The following is a 20,881-nucleotide window of genomic DNA, read 5'->3' on the forward strand; positions in this document are numbered from 1 at the left end:
GAGGGAGTGTGGAACACTTGAAAAGGCTTAAGACAAGAGATCATGCATTTTCACTCTCAGACGAGCGTGTACATGCTGTCGTCCTTGGAGAAATGACAAGCTTTGAAGAGGCCCTGCAGACTCCCTCGCTATTTTACAGCCATCATCTCATCTCAGCCATTTTAATACGCCAGCGTTGCTTCCAATGTGGGATGTAAATAACCAGCTGTGGCACCACTCTCCCCACAGAGCATTGGTTTTCTAATTCATTAACATGCTGCAGCACCTACATAAGGTTGTCAAGTGCGAGAGGGAAGGTATTAGCCGCACACTTCATCCAAGGTAGCACCTCTCTGAGGCTTTCACAGATTAATGGTCCAGACAGGCTGCTCTGTTGTCCTTCATCCACACATCCTGAATCGTGTTTCACATTGTAGTATTGATTTGATACCGTCAGAGAGCAGACATCGTGACTCATCGTGATCACTAGGAACAAGTTCTGTATGGTTACAGCCACTGTAGTCTCAAAACGTGACCGGAGAGCAGCGTTTTGATTAAGAGTTGTTCCAAAAATGCTATGTTATCTTATAACTTTTGGATTATGGGGGATGTTTTGATTGCAGTATTCCTCTATATGCTGATGATGTTGCTATTTACTCAGAAATATTTCCCTTTAGTCCTTGAAGTTCCTCTTTATATAAAGCTGTACAGCACTTTCTGTGTGACACAGGCAAACAAAATTGGCTGGATCCACTGGAGCACAGCACGGCACATGAATGTGCGTTTATTGATCACGGCTCAAGGGCCTTCTTTTCTGCCTGCATTTTTAGGTTGTGCAATTACTGCCTGTTCACCTGTTATTCGGGATTACTCAGTAACCAGAGCTAAAACTTCTTCCTCTAGGGGGCCTAAATAACCATCTTCAAGAAGTTACACTCTCCTAGAAATCTAACATTTAGTGTAATCTGTCATATTGGCTCTCATAGCGTAAGAAAAAGACTGCTTTTGATTTGACCAGCTGGTTGTGGCAGCTGACTGTCCACCAATGAGTCTGGTCCTGCTCGAGGTCTCTGCCTGTTAATGAAGTTTTGTCTTAGAAGTTAGAACTTTTTCCAAGTGTTTGCTCATCATGGATTTACTTTGGCTGTTTGTAAACAATACTGTGAAGTCAATACTTGCTCTGTCTGTGACGTTTTACTGGATAACTGTTGTTGTGGTGTGGTGCAATATAAATGAAATAGATAGTGTTTGATTTAATTTATAACGATTTCCCCTTCTTTTTTTTTCTTTCCCCATGCTTTATCTTGTCAAGGCCTCCAGTTCTCTCACTCCTCTGGTGACAGCAAGCCCACCATGGCGCTTATTCATGAACCTCGTGCCCCATCTCCGTCCCTCTCCGGCTTCAACTCACCCCTGTCTGATCCCCCGTCCTTTCGCGGCCTCGATGCCGTGACACCATGCACCCCTGAAATGGACTTGACCCCGACTCAGTGCGTCCTCCGCAACGTCCTCTCCATAGACACCGGAGGGGCTGTGGAACCTGGAGGCGGTGGAGGAGGAAGAGGAGGGGGAGGAGAAGGAGACGGGCAGACTCCTGGACACAACCAAACGCCAGGCGAGGAACAACAGGAGCACTTTGCCAATAGTGTGCTGAAGCTCCATGAGCATGATGGGAGTCCTGGACGGACGGAGGGAGAGGGGCAGGAGCAGGACGGCAGTGCGGTCAGGAGCCAGGCGGGTGATGCTAGGTTACAGTGCCAGTCCACAGGAGGGGGAGGAGGGTTTCTGGAGGGCCTGTTTGGGTGTCTGCGACCCGTCTGGACCATGATTGGGAAAGCTTATTCAACGGAGCACAAACACGACCTGGACGGTGAGTGTAGTAGTAAAACTGCTTTTAAACTAAAACTCACAAATCAATGCTTTGAATAAGCATAACCAATCCATTACATTTGACTCCATTTTTGATATGCTTAGAAGATCTCCTTTGTTTGTTTTTATACCTTTTATTAGTGATTGCATACACATAGGGCAGATGGAAAGACTTAAAGTCAGGGGATATCACATGAATAAATAAACAACAAAGCTGTTGGCATTCCATACTAACATGCCATCAGACAGCGACAAGATTAAACTAGAAATGAAAACTACCCAATAGGATGAAAGAATGGACCAAAGAGGTTTTCAGTACATTAATCATCAGACTACCAACCTGCAAACAAATGAACAAAAGTTGGTTAAAGGATGGTTTTGGCGACAGGAGTATGTATGCATGTTTCTCTACAAATTAAAAAAAGAGGATTAAGCAAATCAAAGATAAAAATGAGGCAAGACTGGATCAAGACCTAGAGTTTAAGAATAAGAAAATAAACATATAAAGTCAAGGGGATACAGTATTGAAGCAATAATCAAGGGGATAAGAGGGCAATGTTTTTGGTTAAAATTAAGAATGATTAATTGATCCTATTTGCTGGTAAATCACATTAAACAGCTGGTAAAAATGACTCCAACAAAAGCCATGTTGTAAACAAACACTTCCCTTGAAGTGAAGGAGCTGCAGCCATACAGAGGGACTCAATGAAAGCTGCAAGGGGCTTATTCTCCCCCGATACCCCCCCCCACCTTCCTCCATCTCCCACCAGCCCCCCTAATGAAACTACCTCCCTGTGACGCTGTGTTGTTTATGTCTGCAGCCACTACAATAGCGCAGAGCTCCCCAGAGACTCCTCTGCCAAATCTGCCTCATGAATTATGCATTGCCACGCTCTGACCCCGCGCCTCTCATCTCTATTAACGCAAACCTGACACACACGCACACACACACATTTCTATATGTGAGCAGGGATGACTGCTGGCACACATAAACACACCAACAAATAGGAGCAGTTAATATCAAGCACTGAAAAGAACATAAAGTCAGATAAGATGCCAAAAATCATTTTTATAGAATAAATAAAGCACCATACATCAGGCTTGAAGGTGGCAGATTTATATGCCTCCTTGTCTTTACAGCCTTCTGATATTTTATCACCAATTTGACTTCCACCGCTCCCCTCCTCCTTCTTTCCATCTCTCATTGTCTCCCTTTTTTTTCCCTTTTCATCCTGTGCCCTTATCACTCCCATCCCATCTGTACCTTGCTGCTCCTTTCCGCTGTGTGGTGTGACACACTGACGAGAGCAAAACGGATATTATAAAAGTGAAATAAATAGGGGTATTGCCTCTGAATGCCTGTCTGCTATATCAAAATGTTTTATTCTTAAGCTTTGATTCGAAGGTACAATGCAGCACAAAAGAGAACAGTAAAAATGTACGTTCTTTATTGATTGTGAAACACAGCGGGGTGCCTGGTGAAGCTCTCAATTTCCACAATTTTTCAGATCAAACAAAGGCAGGCCTGGCAGTGTTCTTATGTGTCAGATGTGTCCTTATGTCTGTACTGTGGGACATTTAAGGGGCCTCATTAGAGACTGAATCCCCAATTTATCACTGGAGAACATTAGTCTAACATTTCATCCTTATTAATATGATAAATGTGTCTGAATCCTCCTATATTCCAGTGAAGAGCAGCAGCAAAGCAGCCGGTAAATCTACTCTGTATTAATAGTCTGTCTTTGGCCACATGGACCCCTGCTGACCCGTTGGGAATCCCCATCTTTTTTTTTTCCGCCCCACACACCGCTAGAACCACAACTACCGTCTCTAGTACCCCTCCACCTCCTTATTCAGCGTACATCCACATTAGGCTCTCAAATCCCTTCCCTCTCCTGAGCGTTGGACCCCTGTTTCGCGTCAGCCCCACAATGGCACTAAGCAGGATTTAGGAGGCTGAGGGAGAATTACTCACTGGAGATTAGAGCTTCCTGTCTGTCTGCCTGCACAACCCGAGTCTTAGGTTAAGGTGAGGTTCAACTACTGAACAAGATATCAGCCCTGGCTCTGTGTTAACTTGAAGAGCCAGGGCTCACTGTTACACATTTTGCCAAACAGCTAAGCCTCTGTGGTGTTGTTGTGCTGCTTGTAGTTATAGATGTTGCAGTATTAAATGTAGTTTCTGTTAATTTACTATTTTTAACTTTTAATTTAGGTTCTGATGGTCTGTGTGAACAACACTTAGAATTAGCATGTTTTATCTCAACAAAATCAAAGCATAGCTAAACATTTTTGAATATAAGCTTCATCTTAGGTAGACAAGAAGATGGCTAACATTTTTGAATGTTTACCATGAAGGTAGTGCTAGCAGCCAGCTAGCTTAGCCAAAGATAGGCAACAAGAAGTAGATTGGCTAGTGAAGTGGCTAAGACTAACAAGTGCCACAGAGACTAAGTGGGCTTGTGTTTGTGATGCGTCATTCCATAAATCAAAATCAAAGTCCATGAAAGGTTTTTCTATTTATTAACAAAAGACTCAAAATAATCAAATACCAAAAAAGATCTAAATAATCGATGATGGTGACGGTCAACAAAAAATATTCAAACCCACTCACCCTCTTTGTGTGCCTCCTGCCACACAACTAAACAGGTAGATAGAAGGTAAACCACACCCATGAACCCAAAACCGGAAATGAGGTCAACCATAAAAAGAAAATAATCATGATTAACAAATAAGACATGAAAAATCAACATTATGGCCCCTACAGCTAGCTTGGCTGTGTCCATCACTAGCCTACAAGCACCTCTAAAAAGAATCACAGTTATTTCTGTTTGTTTTTTTTGTTTTTTTTATCTGTATACAGTAAAGTGTTGATCTATAACTTGTGGTTTTATTTGGGAGCCATGCTGGTTTATTTGAAAAACTCAGGAGGTGGCCATAAAACCACAAAGTGCTGCTGTTACACTTTTGTTCATATTTAACCATATTATATAAAAATAATTACCACTAATATAACTATTTGTATAGATAGTTGAAGACTTGCTGGTAGGGAAAGATCTGGACATAGTCGGCCAGCTGCTTCCACCTGTGTCCAGCCTTCATGCCTTCAACTGCAGCTAGCTGAATGTTAAAAAGACAGTGGTGTCAATCTTCTTCCTCAATTTCCTCGAGAAAAGCAAATAAGTGAACCTTCATGAATGTAAAACTATTCCTTTGATGAATGAAGACTGTACATTGAAACAACTTCTAGAAATGAAATTAAGTAAAATTAATAACAACAAATAGTGTAAGCTGATTTAGATAAATGCCTTTTTTTATCTTTCCCAAATCTCAGAGGCGTGGGAGGTCCCCTTCGAGGAGATATCTGACCTGCAGTGGGTGGGCAGTGGAGCTCAGGGTGCTGTCTTTCTGGGCAAACTGCATGGACAGGAGGTGGCAGTAAAGAAAGTGCGAAACATCAAAGAGACGGACATCAAACACCTACGCAAGCTCAAGCATCCCAACATCATCACCTTCAAGTAAGAATAAGTGATGAACAGGCTCATTAGCAGCATATGACATACACTTTCTCATTGTTGAGTAACAGTTTGTACTTTATAGTTAACAGTGGGTATTTAAAGTTTATTGTTTATTATGTCTTTATGAATTTTCTTAACTAAAAGATAACTCTGTGACCCTTTTAATTATGTTTTAACTCGGTCTAAAGTTTTCTAGTTATCCATGGTATTGTATCAATTCTTAAATGTTCCATCTCACTTACATGACATACTTCTGCACACTCTCAGGGGTATTTGCACCCAGGCTCCATGCTATTGCATCCTCATGGAGTACTGCGCTCAGGGACAGCTATATGAGGTGCTGAGAGCGGGCAGGAAGATCCATCCGTCCCTGCTCATGGACTGGGCCATGGGCATCGCTGGGGGGATGAACTACCTTCACCTCCACAAGATCATCCACAGAGACCTCAAGTCACCAAAGTGAGTTTGATAGACCAGGTGGAAACATACTGTTTGATGGAGACCGGCCACTAAATAGTTATTACAGTTTAAATATAAGTCAGTCAATTGTGACTCTTGGGAATTGACTCTAACATGTAAATCTGAATTGTGGTGTTTTATATTTCTTTACAGCATGTTGATCACATATGATGACTCAGTGAAGATTTCTGATTTCGGCACATCCAAAGAGCTCAGTGACAAGAGCACAAAGATGTCATTTGCCGGTACGGTGGCCTGGATGGCCCCAGAAGTCATACGCAATGAGCCCGTCTCAGAGAAGGTGGACATTTGGTAGGTATCACAACCCTTGTACTCTGTCCTCTCTGCATTGTTGGACCTCTGCAGTTGGTGCTTATAGTCTGTCTTATCCGTCATAACATCTCATTAGTTACGGCCTACTACAGTATAGAGCCCAGGATCCTATTTCCAGAAAATCTATCCTGTAATATGTACAATATCTCATTACATGAAACTCTATAGGGCCCCTGCCATATCTGATGGGTTGCCCTGTGTTAAGCCCCGACCTCCCCCTCCCCAATACATCCTTCCCCTGTCTCTCCCTCCCTGCATCCCTCCATCACTCTTCCTCTCTGTCCTGAAAGGAACGCGGGCTAATTTAATAATTGATTTGCCAGATGCTGCAGTGCTCAGGAGAGGCTGGAATAACCTTCCCAGCCTGCGGATGGTTTGGCCTGCAGCCAGCAGTGCATTAGCAAAGAAGTGAAAACAGGATTAAAAAGCTTTTGATGCAGAGAGAAAGCAAAAGTCTGGCTTTATACTTTTTACAGTTTTGTTTAAATTTATGTATAAGCTGTAATAGTCCCTAACCACAAAGAGTGAGTCAGAGGGAGAGAAGCTGTGGTGCAGTAATACCTTGTATGTATTCAGTTCTGTTTTGTGCAAACATACTTTGAACAGGTTGCATTCGTGCCTCTCTCTTTATATTAATGTCTTTAAATGACCTGCAAAAGCAAACAAGACCATCGGTGAGAGGATTAACTATTTCTATAGAGTTATTTTATATACCTGTCACTGCTGGAACAGGGCAGGTTTCAAAATAGAGCATTAAAACCAGGCTGCCCAAACAGCCTTTTAAAAAAAATATATATATATGAGATTTTATCAGAAAAGGTGCAAGTCACAATCAGTTTTTTCCCCTAAGGGGTTGCCAAAATCAACACATCCTGAAGTTCTTCACAGGAGCTTCAAGTAAAACAGAGTTTAACTGAAACTAAGATATTGATTTGAATCCAGTTAAATTTCTATTAAATATATTTATTGCATCCAAAGCATGTTCAACCTACGGCTCCCCACACAGATCAAAAAACACAAAAAAAAATGGAATAAGAAAGTAGAAGTAATGTTAAATATTAACCTGTAAGCAAGAAAACAACAACAATCCCAAACCTGTTCATCTGATCAATCTATCAACATATATGCCATTACCATTACAACATATCTGCCATTACTTATGTCTTCTAAGTTTGCAGTTAATGTTGTAATCTACAGGAAATGTGAGGTTATTTGGGTTTGGAGGAAAACACTGGAATGTATTTCATTAAAAAAAGGTGTATTTAAGATAGGCAGACTATAAGAAACCCCTCTAATGTTGATGCAGTTCAGTTTGATCAAAAAAGGTTCAGTACAGCTAGAATAAAAGCACTAATTTTGCTTAAAAACACTGCAAATCAAACCACTAAGGGAGGGTGTAGTCAAACTTCGGCCCTTTAACAGTGTCTGTGAAAAATGAACAATGATATATTTCAGATAGAGCTGTTGTAGTAGATCACACAGATTATACAGGCATATTTAAATTAGTGGCCTTTTACAGTATATTAACCAGCCTCATTATTAAATTACATTGCATTATGTAAAATAATAGTTCATTTGGTCTTATAGCTACTGGATCTGCCAAATGAGCAAACAAAAATAATCTGATGACAAAAGTGGCATTTAATGTAAAGTAAAAATCTGGGCTCATTATCATTTGTATTATCTCTGGGATTAAATAAAAAAGAATGGAGATTGTATTGCTTCAGGAAAGATCACACTGCAATCATATATTTCCATTCATTATGTAACTAATGTAACTAAATAAAGCTAAAATATGATAAGATAAATGCTTTGTACTCCATAATGAAGTTAAGATGAAATATTTTAACCTGATAAGTAATCTCAAGTCTTCTCTTCTTGTGCGTCTATATCATGAATCATAAACAAGGTTATGGAGATAATCTAAAAATACTCTTGTAAACTCAACAACACCTTTCTTCCCCCACTCGACCCTGCGTGTGATGCTACTGGCACCTTGGATACAGAATATAGTCACCATGGCAACCAAGGAGTCACCAACAACACACTTTCCTTAGTTACCCTCCCAAGGGGGTCTGCTGTGTAGCTCCCCTAATAAACAGAAAAGGGGCTGAAAGTCATGAATGAAACAAGGAAGTGCTGTCACAAAAAGTAACATTTCAGTCATATTTCAGTAGTAACTGTATTGAAAATACTGTGTAGAGCTAGTGATGATCAAAGCTCCTGTGAGGACTTTTTCGCTGGTTATTGAACAGACTTATATTACAGTGCTGCCTTTTTATGACCCACCAAAGCAAATGATTAATATTTGAATATTAATGCCTGTTACCACTGTGAGGGGTTAGGTGTCAGACCAGAGGACTGACATCATGATGGATAAAAAGTATGTTCGACTGTTAAAAGAAAGCGGCAGGATTTTTTTTGTCAGAAACACTACATATTAGCGGTCTAAGCGTCCCACGTGTAGAGGTCCTCGTCGCAGAGGTCGCTGGTTCGACTCCCGGCCGGTCGACCATATGCGGCATGTCTTCCCTCACTCTCTACTCCCCCACATTTCCTGTCTCTCTTCAGCTGTCCTGTCAATAAAGGCAAAACAAATCCCAAAAGATAAAACTAAAAAAAAAAGAAACACGACAGATGGAGGCACAGGAAAAGATCAGCAGAGATAAAAGTTATCACTTTGTCCACAGGGGGCGCCAACACAAACCAAAAAGTCCCTTACTTGAGCTTTATTTCGGGTGTTTATTAAAAGGCTAAATTGAACTCCCAAGGCTATTATTAAAATTCACTCTGTTATAGTTTTCTTTTTTACTTTTTCGTACAGCAATCTATATTTGGAGATTAAGAGCAATAGGGGAAAACAGGACTAGGCTGTGAGATTGTTCATTATGTTTAAATGTTAGTCTGTGTTACATTACTGAATTTTTGCATATTATATTGAAAATGTACTTTTAAGGTCAAAGGAAATGGTTGCTGTCATAATACAGGCATCAACTGCTCTCAAGGTTTGCAGCATTAAAATGTCATGCCTTGTATCTTAGACCTCACAATATACAGCTGTTGACCTAAGTTGCTGAAGCAATTTTTTGCAGTATAAACTCTTAAAGTAATGAAATGAATAAAATAAGATACAATTTCAGACATTATTTCCCCTGTAAAATACAGAGGGTTATATTCTTCATAGTTGAAGCTGTTAATGCGTATGATGAGTAACAAATGTTAAGATTGTATTAAGAATAAAAATATATGTTTACCTTAAAGCTTATAATTTGGATCCATAGACACACTTATTTACCATAATCCATTTTAATTTCAATATTTGTGTCTCCATCATTATTGATGACAGATAAGATGTTATAATTAGATTCATTTCTTAATCCCTTGACAGCCCAATGATGAAATGAAATTAGGGCCTTAAAACATAAATATGTAGACATAATAACTTTCCCTAGGAATTGACAAACTACTAAAACAATTTTGTCGGTTACTAGTGTAGTTTTTAATTACACATAAACATTATTTCAGTGATCTGTAATTGTTAGCACTACAAAAACTTTCATAGAAGGAAACTGTTTAAGCCTTAAAGAACTTCAACTTCTCACTTGGCATGAGCGTAAACAGCTTTTTAATCTTGGAAAGTATTTTTAAATAAAAAAAGTGGTCCTAATCTATACATTTATTTTCTGTGAAGTTTCCAGTGTGATATTTCAGTAATGTTTTCTTTTATCCTTTCATGTGACATATTCATCAACGTGTCAGAAAGTAAGGATGCTCATTCTCCTCCTCAGGTCATTCGGTGTCGTGCTGTGGGAGATGCTGACAGGAGAGGTGCCATACAAGGACGTGGACTCTTCAGCTATCATCTGGGGAGTGGGAAACAACAGTCTGCAGCTGCCAGTACCTGACGGCTGTCCAGACAGCTTCAAACTGCTACTCAGGCAATGCTGGTGAGTAGACTAAAAGGGGGGAGGAGGAGGAGGAGGCAGAGAGGGATGGAGGATACGGAAAAAGAAAAGTTGAGGCATCAGCACAAAGAGAGTGTAATGAAGATGAAAGCTTTAATTAAGCTGAAAGAGTAAAAGTTGTCGAGAGGAGGAAAAGAAGGGAGTAATTATGAGAGGACAGGTCATTTAAGTCCACATTCCTTGTTTCCTGATGAAACATTTGTTTAATTTGTTCACAGGAACTGCAAGCCAAGAAACAGGCCTTCGTTTCGACAGATTCTCCTGCACTTGGACATCGCCTCTGCAGACATCCTGTCCACACCACAAGAAACTTACTTTCAGTCTCAGGTGAGCCTAATGTCAAGGCTGTTGTTTCAACAGTCCCGGGTCAACATCTATTCTAATTTCTCAATAACATATCATTTTAGATTTAATTATGACAACCTAATTTCATTAAGCTTCTTTTGAAATTTGTGGTTTTTAGTCTTTCTTTGTAATCAATATATTTCATCTTTTCTTTTTAGTAATTTAATGCTATCTGTGACGCACTGTGAAAAAAAAGTGTTATAAAAAGAAAGGGTAGTATTATTCCCATTAGCTCCTGTAATCTACATATGCATACACGTACAGTATGTCTGAGTGGTTTTAAACTATCTTTTAACCGTAAAACATAGAGGCTCCATTCAGTGTTTTCAAATTCATCAGATTTATGTTAAAACTGTTTGTTAATCAGTGCTAGTTTATCATCAGAGATAATAGGATAGGATAGAAAAGAAGAGCAAACAGCTGCTGTGTTTGTGCAATTAAGAGTGAGAGTACCATCATTTTTCAAGTAATAAGCACATACGCAGACATTAGACATGGTCCAACACAAGCTCTTTGTGTCCCTTCAATAAAGAGCCTTCTGATGACAGCAGTCACTGTCTTCAAAACTCATTTTTCTGTCAGCCAAACACCATTTGTTTCCAGTCTGCTGCAGAAACTACAGGCAGTGCAGCTGCAACGGTGCCCCCTGGCCTCTTGGGAGCCCACTAATAATACCTGTGCTTTCAATCACAACACATTATTGTTGCTTCCTCTGTCTTTGTTCCCTGTCACACGTGAGGGCTGATTCATGGTCAAAGAGAGAACCTTTTGTAACCTTCATCATATCAAAGCCTGATGAAGAAGGTCATGTGATAGAGGACAAGCAGGAGGAGGGTGTGTGTGTGTGTGTGTGTGTGTGTGTGTGTGTGTGTGTGTGTGTGTGTGTGTGTGTCTGTGTGTGTCTGTGTGTGTGGCTGGCTGTTACCAGGTGGGGGATGGGGAGGCATGAAAAATATCTTGGACAACTACAAACCTAAACAGATGCAGGGCGGGAGACTTTAAAGAAGTATAATTGTGTGGAAGAGATGTGTCTACTCATCCATGCACAACCAAAGATCCATTTATAACTCAAGCATGTAAAATCAGGAGACACACTTGTGCACACAAACACACAAGATGAAATTCATTTCCTCTTTGCCTTCCTCTCCATTTAGACTGCATAATACAAAAATACACACCTCTTCCACTCTTTCCACTCAGCCTTGATCCTTTATTTCTCCCTTCCTCCCCCCAGGTTTCTCCCCTCTCTGTCCCATAATGGATTTTTCTTGTGACGTTAGAAAGAAGTATTTGCTGCTGGAGTGTATTGATTGCTTTAATGGCAGGGCGCAGAGAGCAAGGAGAGAGGAGAAAAGAAGGGACCGGAGACGTAGGAGAGTGCGCACAGAGTCCATTAGCTTAATAAGAAGAGCATCACTCATGCACAGGCAGAAATACACACACACATACACATATACACATGTTGTCTTTGCACATGCATGTTCACGCACACGCTCATAAATCTGGACTTCCTTTGTCGCTTGATATGACAGGTATCAGATAACAGCTGTCATGCTCCACTGTGTATGAGAAAATGCCCACGCTGCTGTTTTTTGTGCTCGTGTCATGTCAGTTCATGTTCAGTTTCTCTCCTTGTGTATTGATTATCATCTGACAGCTTAATGGGTTTTGTTTCAATGATACACCCAAACCTAAGTCATTCTGAAGGTGCAATTTAGTTTATTTGAGCTTTTAATGTGATTTGTTTTTTTATTACTTCTCAAATAAAGTCTGGTCGTACTTGATTGTCCTAAGAAAATCCACAGGCATTGTAGCTAATTTGTAATTCAAAACTATCTCAACCAGTTTTATTACTAATTACTCTCAGTCAGGCTTTAGTACCTGCTCTGATGCATGTGCTTTATGTTTTATGTGTGTTACCAGGTGGAGTGGAGAGACGAGGTGAGGCAACACTTTGAGAAGATCAAGTCAGAGGGGACGTGTCTTCACAGGTTGGATGAGGAGCTGATCAAAAGACGCAGAGAGGAACTCAGGTTAGCAAAGAAACTAACACACTGAAAAAAATGCCCCTCCAAAAACAAGAAAAAAAATATATTTCAAGGTACTTTTACCTTGAAATAAGCAAAAAAAATCTGCCAATAGAACAAGTGAAAATGTGCTTGGTAAGATTTCTTAAAATAAGACATAATATTTAGAAAACTGTGTTCTTAAGATTAGCAGGGGAAACTTATTTTAAGTAATATTTTACCAGTATTTTAAAGCTTAGTGTCTCAGAATAAGCCAGCAATGATAACAATTAGTATTTTTTGCACTAATAAATTTCATGTCAACTTCTTCATTTGAGATATATTTACCTTAATTTGAGTTGTATTATAGCGGCACTTCTCTAGGTGTAAGATTATCTTGTACTTAAAATAAGATGACAAAGTTTAATTTGAGCATTTTGAGATATAATGTCTTCTCATAGTGAACTGGATAAACTAATATTCAGTCATGTTGTTTTTAAGGATAAGCCAGCTATGCTCAAAAGTAGGTGTTTCATTGTGTGCATGCAGTTTGAGGATGTATATTTTTATCTGATTTAGAAGAAACAGTGCCTGAAAACTGTAAGCCACCCTTAAAAAAACAACTTTTCTTTCTCTCTGTCTTTCTTTCTTTCTTTCCTTTTTATTTTATAAATGGAGCTTTTTTCTGATAGATTCTCCAATAAAATGCATTTCATTAAATCAAGTAAAGGGTTAGTCTTAAATCAAAATTATCCATCTTCTACAAATAAGATCTCAGCTTGAAAATTCTATGAAATGTAAAATAAACCTTGTTTCTTCTAAATTACAACTCAAAACAAGATAATTTCAAGATTGTTTGACTTAACAAGATATTTGAGATGCATTGTCTTAAAACAAGTCCCTCTATCTTGCTCAAATGTTACTTGTTAAGTAAATTTATCTTGGGAAGTGGGATAAGAAATTTTGACTAAAAATGAGACAATTTCACTTTGTAAAATTTTGAGATTTTGCAGTGAGACACAAAAATGATGAAGACCTTATGATACTGGAATATGGAATTGGATGACCGTTCCCCCACAAAGAGATAACAATAAACCTCCCATGTATGAACCTATGAAATTATAATTGTAGAAAAATTATAATTGTAGAAGAAAAATGAATGGGTGTATGTATTAAAGTCCTGTTTACTTCTATTACCAGACATGCTTTGGACATCCGGGAGCACTACGAGAGGAAACTGGAAAGAGCCAACAATCTCTACATGGAGCTCAACGCCATCATGCTGCAGCTGGAGATCAAAGAGAAAGAACTACTCAAGTATGAATACTTCCAATTATTTACAGTCTATATACAAAGTTATTGGTGCTCTGGAAGTTTTTTTCACATTTTGTTGTGTCAGATAATTGAATCAAAGGGAATTTAATGTTGCTTTTGACACTTGTAAAAATTATATTTTTCCTATATGTCAGAAGTAGGACTCATAAAATGCAGGGATATTTTTTGCATATGTGGACAAGTTCACAAGTCCGGCAAAACTGCTCAACTCCTTAGGGTTTTACAGGGATAAGCATTTCATAGTTAGTTTTTCCAGGCTGCGAAATGTATCACAAAGTCACAATAGGGAAAACTAGAGTCGTAATTGGCCGAATGCTTTGTACTAATAGCTTTACCCATCAACATTGGTTAAGCAGGGCTTTTGCAGTGAAGTGCAGGGAAAACTTCATCAGTAATGCCAAGTGGATGGTTATTACGTCCAGTCACACAGGACCATTGCATGGAACAAAGTGCTCTCTTGTGCCACGCTGAGTACCCACTGACATCCATTAATCCAGTATTGGCTTTGTGTTTAAACATCAGGAGGGAGCACTCGCTGGACAAGAAGTACCCGGGCTGCTTCAAGCACCACAGCTCCAGACAGTCCGCCTCCTCCAACTCCATGGAGAAACTCATGAAGAAGCGCAATGTACCTCAGAAACTGCCATCACACAGCAAGAGGTGAGAGGGCATGGGGTTATCTGAACTAGCAGCATAGTTGGGCAGAGCGTTGCTTTTTCATGTAACATGATTCACAAGGGAATTATGGACATCTGTTATTATCATTGCTAAATTCCATAAAGAGGCATAAATACTATCAATTAGTTTATCTCGCTGAAGTACTGTCAGGATATATGAAGTCTGATGTTGCTAGGGTTGCCAACTTTCTCACTACTAAGGGACAGCTGCACAGGGCCATAGTGGTGTGAGCATGATGTGTGAATTCAGCGTATATTCATATTCTGATTCAACTGGAAATGCAGAAAGTGTGTGTATTCCCTTTAATCCTTACTGTATCATTAAGTAACCTCATATGAATAAACCTCAAAGAAACCACAATTTGTCTCTTTACATCAAAAAACAGGCAAAAGAAAAATGAAATGCAAAAGAGGAGTATAACTCACCAAATGTACTTTTTCCATGGATACTTTTTGCTGCTCTTGACTGACTCAAGCAGTCATTTGTCCTTTTGCACAGCCAAAGAGAAGTCCTTACATGACAAGTCAAAGTTTACAGATATTTGAAATTCATTTTTGATCAGTTCTGTGCTGCATCTGTTTCTTGAGTCTGACCTTTTAATGGCCATCAGAGAGAAAATCCTCTCCACACTTTTTTGAGGGACTTGGCGCATTTGCGGTGTATACTACTGATGCGCGTGAGAGGCCCTGTGATTGGATGACATGCGGTGTGATTGGTACATGATCTGCCTCTGCCGTTTTTCTCTGATCTAGGATCTGTAGAGTGCAGTTTGCTGTATTAACAAGAGTTGATAGTCAATATACGGGACAATTGAGGTCCCGTATGAAACAAAGTAATTTAGCCCAATATACGGGATGTTCCGGTTAATACGGGACAGTTGGCAACCCTATCCACAAGGCAATAATGGACATCTTTTAAATTCCATGAAGAAGCAAAAATACTATCAATACATTTATCTTAGTATTGCCAGTATGAAGTCGGATATGGCACATTCTCTTATACCTCTATTTTAAGCCATTTCTCTGAACTATGGTGTTTTACTTTGTCACTATGAACATTGCTATTATAGTCTACTTTGAATCAATTTAAACACAAGCTAACTGCTGTAAGTTCACACTCATACATCTAAATTACAGAGTAAGTCCCCAAGAGGAAGACTGTTTACACCTCTTTGAGTTATGACTGCTAACAACTACAGTGAATCCAAAGTTTAGCTAGCTAGCTAATGAATAACTCAGTTAAGCAGTTTACCTTAGGTTTAGCTAACTAGCTATATGATATACCAGGGGTTCCCAAAGTGGGGGTCAAGATCCCCTGGGGGGTCGCGAGACACAAATGGGGGTCATGAGATGTCTTCCAGGATGTTTTTTTTTTCAAGTTATATAAAAATAGTACATTTTACCCATTATAGTAAAAAAAATCTACAAAAATAGTAGCTAAATGTGAAATAAAACCTTGAAAATAGAAAATGTAATGAGTTGTCTGCCTTTCTTTTTGCCAGATGACTCCTATGTTTAGGGTTAGTGAACAGTTAATTATCAAAAGCATCATTAGCAGTAGGTTAATTCATAACAGCACATGAAACACAGCTACATGCTCATATAGATAGGCTAATTTCTACAGACCAGCTAAATGAAGCCACATTAAATCACTTTGAGGAACAGTGGGGGTTGCGAGTCTTTGGCACCTATATTTTAGGGGTCGCAGGCTGAAAAGTTTGGGAACCCCTGTGATACACAACAGTTGAGCTAAAGTTTGGCTATCTGGTTAGCTAGCTAGAGATACAGCAGCCCAACATATAAACTCAAGTTTGGCTAGGTAGCTAACAAGTAGAGTCTCAAAACAGTTTAACTATATTTTAGCTAGTTTTGCTTATGAATACAAAAGTACAACATTTAGCAAAAAACTTACAGAGCTAGCCAAAAACTAAACTTCAGCTCACTAAAAAAGTCGGCCTATGTAGCCTCCTGTTAACCAAATATACTAGCAAAGTCATGGAATATATTCTTCATGAATTACATTTTCACAAACAAATGTTGGGTTTGGAGCTGAGTGTTAAAGGCTTGTGAGAGCAGCTGTAAAGTAGCTACCGCAAGTCAAACTAACTGAACACATTTTAACTTTCTTTTTTTGTTGATACTTTGTGTGAAGAATGCAGGAGATAAACTAGCATCTATATGGAGAGCTGTGCATTTCAAATTATAAGAAGTTTGGTCTTGCTATTTTACATTACTTGTCCCCGTTTATTCCAGGCCAGACCTACTAAAGTCTGAGGTCATCCTCCCCAAACTGGACTCTTCAATGACCCAGGTCACAATCCCAAACAAGGGCTCTACCTCACCCGGTCGCACACGCCGTGGAAAACCCCGTTACAGAAAGGCTGGGAAAGGCAGCAGCGGGGATCTTGCTCAGCTGAAGGCTACTCTCTCCTCCTCGTTGGCAATGGTCAATGCCACCACCTCTGTTCCCAGCAGCAAGCAGCACCTTGACCCCAGTGCAGCTCTCAGGGGCCTGCAGCACGACCTGCTGCTCAAGAAGATGTATTCCTCGAGCCCGGATCTCATTTCAACCACTTTAGAGGCTGAAGGGCGTAGGAAGGGGCAGCTCAGGCCAGGACTTGACAGAGCGGGGAGTCAGAGCGCCTCAGCTGGTCTGGGGGAGAGTAGAAGGACTGAAGGGCCAGATGAAGGTCCAGATGTGGGTGCAGTGACTGATGACCTGGCAGATACGCCTCCACGCAGTGACACGCCCAGCGAAGATGCAGCTTCTATCCCATTCTCCAGCAGCCCAGACTCACCATGTGGCAGAGGGGCGGCCGCGGGGAGGGCGTCTGTGCTGGGGAACTCTCGTGTCTCCCACGATGGAGAGGAGAAGGAAGAGGGGACGGTGATCACTCGCTCACCAAGGAGTCAACGTCTCACTCCTGCAGCTCTGCTCTACAGGGCAGCCGTCACACGCAGTCAGGTGAGACTCAAACAGCATTTACTGGGGTCCAATTAAGCTAAATATGTTAACCTTTATTTAATCAGGATTATTCACATTTAGATAAAAGTTCAGGGTTGCAACCTAAAGAGGCAGAGTGAAAGAGCTTTAGACATACAACACACCATATAGATTCCATAGGACTCAGAAAGAGCAAAGAACACTGGGGTACAATGGAAAGACTATATTAATTGTTTTATTACAGGCCCTTAATATATCAATTTCTGTCACTCTCACAGAGTTGATCAATCATGGTAATTCGGCCTCAACTGTGTGTCAAGTGTCTGTCATCTGCAGATATTTGCATGTTTCAAAGATTCATAGGAGTGATACAGTTGTATAATTAGCTAAAGTGATAAATGATTCATCACTTTGTTCTACCGAGTAGAGTATGTCCTCATGGCTTTCTTATTGCTGGGGTTTCATGCACACTGTTTATGCTACCTGCAGAGACGTGGACTGTCATCAGAGGAAGAAGAAGGAGAGGTGGACAGTGAAGTGGAGTTGCCAAGGAGACGGTAATAAGACTGAATTAAATCCTATAAATGTTGTATTGCTGTTTGTGCATTCCTATATCCATCTCTCAAAATAAAACGAAATGACATGTTCAGCCCCCAAAAATTCATAGTACATACGCACAGGTGTACATGTTGACTTAACCTGGACTTATTTAGTGAAAACTAGCACTTTTGCAAGGGTGTTTTTTATATTCAGCCTGTCATGGAAAGGTCTTGAAGTATGTCCTTATTTTGGGATAAATGATGTAACTTTTTTTAATTTTACATCTAGATTACATTGTCATTTTTAAACCATCCAATTTTCTGATTTACTAAGACACTAGTTTTCAGTCTACTTTATATTCACTCTTTTTTTATGTTGTTTTCTCACTCAGGCGTCCCGTGAGCATAACCAAGTGCCAGTCCCTGTCCACCTTCAGCTCGGAGAACTTGTCTGTCTCGGACGGCGAGGAGGGAAACACTACAGACCATTCCCACAGTGGCACCCCAGACGTGGTCAGCACCAACACCGACGAGCGTCTGGATGACAAGAGCGATGACCTGCTGTCTCAGGGCTCGGAAATTCCCGCCGACCCGTCTGACCCAACCCAGCTGGGATCTGACGGGCTGTCTGAGAAGGAGGCCATCCTGAGACAAGTCAAGACCCAGCTTGCTAGTAACGACCATAATTATGAGGTAGGCTGCAGGACCAAAGAAAACTTAATATAGAGTGGTATATAAAACATGATGGTCAGAATATGCTTTTGGTGTCAACATGTATCAGTCTGTTGCTCTTTTGACAAATGTTAATCTTCTATTTCCTCCATACCAGGGCCTGTATGATGACTCTGATTGTGACAGTGCAGAGTTGGATCATTCCGGCAGTGCAGAACCTAGCCAACCCCCCACCAACTGGTAAAAATCTGACCCTTCAGTCCCCTCAGCTGATGCAGATGAGGCCTGTGAATGTCTCTTTTGCTCTTACAGACCTTATAATCCATGAGCCATGATCAGGGACGTTGCACAGAGGCAGTAAATGAGGGTCTGCTTCCCTTTTAACTAGCTGGAACTCAAAACAAAACCTTGGTGAGTGTTCTCAAAACCCAGATACCCTTGAGGAAAAAAAAAAAGAAAAAAAAAGAAAATCCCTTTCCTTTTGGGATAAATGAATCACACTCATGTGGAAAAAGCTGAGTCTTGATAGAAACTGGCCTGAGAGCAGCTCTGCAGTTAGAAGGGCCTTCTGCCTGACTGGCTCTTGTCATCTTCTGTCTCAAGTTGTGTTTTTATCTCCATCACTGAATTGTGTCATAATAATTCTTATCATTTCATATGAAGGACAGTAATATTAAATCCTATCAGGGCATTTCTTATGGTGTTTTTGTTGACATTTATTGCACTTAATTTATGAAAAGTACTGATTTCCTCCTCATCGTTGTGTCATACTTGATTCACTTAATTTTCCGATTATGCACTGATTAATTTAAAGGTTGTTTTTTTTTTACAGTGAATTCAATATTCTTCAGAAATGTTTACATTTTAAATGTTTTATTTATATTTCTAACACGGATTCTGTTTCCACTTTCTACTCCTGTGTTGAAATGTCAATGTAAATATGTGATGTTGTAAAATGAACAAATTTTTTAAATGTGAGATTGTATAATTTAAAGGTGCTGATGTTTCTAATTAGGTGGCGCTACTCTATTTGAACCTCAAAAAGCTTATTGATGGTAGAATGTACTGTAGCTGCTGTTCATGTCCGAGCATCGAAACACAGATGAAAGAGGAACAACACTCGAACAAAGAAAAAAGCAATATGTCTGCTCTGGTAGAGTGTGTGATGTCAAGACACAAAGCAGGAGATAAACAGTGTGGTTGATTCAGGGCAGATGGGCTTTTTTTAAATGAAAGTATTGCAGTGTTTATTAAATTGAAACGTAATGCTAGTTTAAAAAACCCTTTCTGAGGATGTGAGGTTTTTAAAGCATCAGAACAGCATGACTCTTCATAAGTGTGGTCACTGTTTGTGACTCAGCAAAATAACACAATAGATCCATCCATAGGGAAAAAAAATCTACGTCATCGAAATGGTCCAGAGTAATGGCTGAAGGCATGTGGAGGATGACACAGCAAAACAGATTTCAGAACAACTGAATTTGTTAAGACAACTTTGCTAGACTTGTGGCCACATGTTAGCAGGCTGGAGCCACATACAGAACAGAAAAGATGATTGAATTTTAGGATATTTAAGAAAACGTAAGTGGCACACATTCCTTTTATTCTTGTAATGGTAAGTACATAGATTTCAAATCACTATAGGTTTTATTTCTGGAGGAAGTGCAACTAAAGATGACAATTAACCTTTAAAATGTTCAACCAACCCATAGAATGTATGTATCAGCTGTCGTGTCCTCACTGGATGAAACCAGCCAGTCATATCTTCACTCATGTGTAAGGGCTCCTTCACAAAAGGTGGCGTCAAAGATGTTTTTGATGAATTTGTGTCCATTGACAAGACTCTTAATGTGCATGTGATTCAATCTGACTGTACTGCAGCTGTTAATTCCTGTTACGTTAATCTCTGACCAGTCAGGTCCCACTCAATAAGCTAGAAATGGCAGCTTCTATTTTTGTTATCAGGTGTTAAATTGTCAATTTGTAGGAAGTTTTAAAACTGATTGTGTCCCCAAGGTTTCAAGCTAGAAATCCTCCTGCAGGATAAGATGTTGCCAAAAAGCAAAACTACTGCCCTCTAGTGTCTCGATTGAGGAGGTACTTCTGTTTCCCATGCTGATCATACAACACTATATAGACTGACACGTTTGCTTTTGATACTGCATCATTGTAACTGTACAATAAATATATTTAAGAAACAGTTTAAATAAAACAAACCTGCAAAGTCTCATGTTGTGCAG

General features: G+C 39.9%; 1 protein-coding gene across 3 annotated transcripts in view; it reads left to right on the forward strand.

The window, feature by feature from the left end:
* The window catches only part of LOC117819066 (mitogen-activated protein kinase kinase kinase 12-like), a 36,757-nt gene extending 15,888 nt beyond the window's left edge, over positions 1-20,869 (forward strand). For all 3 annotated transcript variants that reach the window (XM_034692289.1, XM_034692275.1, XM_034692282.1), the window contains 13 exons: positions 1,292-1,849; positions 5,183-5,366; positions 5,634-5,825; positions 5,979-6,137; positions 9,947-10,105; positions 10,342-10,450; positions 12,392-12,501; positions 13,675-13,791; positions 14,332-14,469; positions 16,740-17,451; positions 17,920-17,987; positions 18,362-18,662; positions 18,799-20,869. In XM_034692289.1, the coding sequence (XP_034548180.1) occupies positions 1,333-1,849; positions 5,183-5,366; positions 5,634-5,825; positions 5,979-6,137; positions 9,947-10,105; positions 10,342-10,450; positions 12,392-12,501; positions 13,675-13,791; positions 14,332-14,469; positions 16,740-17,451; positions 17,920-17,987; positions 18,362-18,662; positions 18,799-18,885 (2,853 nt within the window). In that variant the 5' untranslated portion in view covers positions 1,292-1,332 and the 3' untranslated portion in view covers positions 18,886-20,869. The remainder of the gene's footprint in view (positions 1-1,291; positions 1,850-5,182; positions 5,367-5,633; positions 5,826-5,978; positions 6,138-9,946; positions 10,106-10,341; positions 10,451-12,391; positions 12,502-13,674; positions 13,792-14,331; positions 14,470-16,739; positions 17,452-17,919; positions 17,988-18,361; positions 18,663-18,798) is intronic.
* The last annotated feature ends 12 nt before the right edge of the window (positions 20,870-20,881 follow it).

This window comes from Notolabrus celidotus, chromosome 1 (assembly GCF_009762535.1).
Source record: "Notolabrus celidotus isolate fNotCel1 chromosome 1, fNotCel1.pri, whole genome shotgun sequence".
NCBI classification, from domain to species: domain Eukaryota; kingdom Metazoa; phylum Chordata; class Actinopteri; order Labriformes; family Labridae; genus Notolabrus; species Notolabrus celidotus.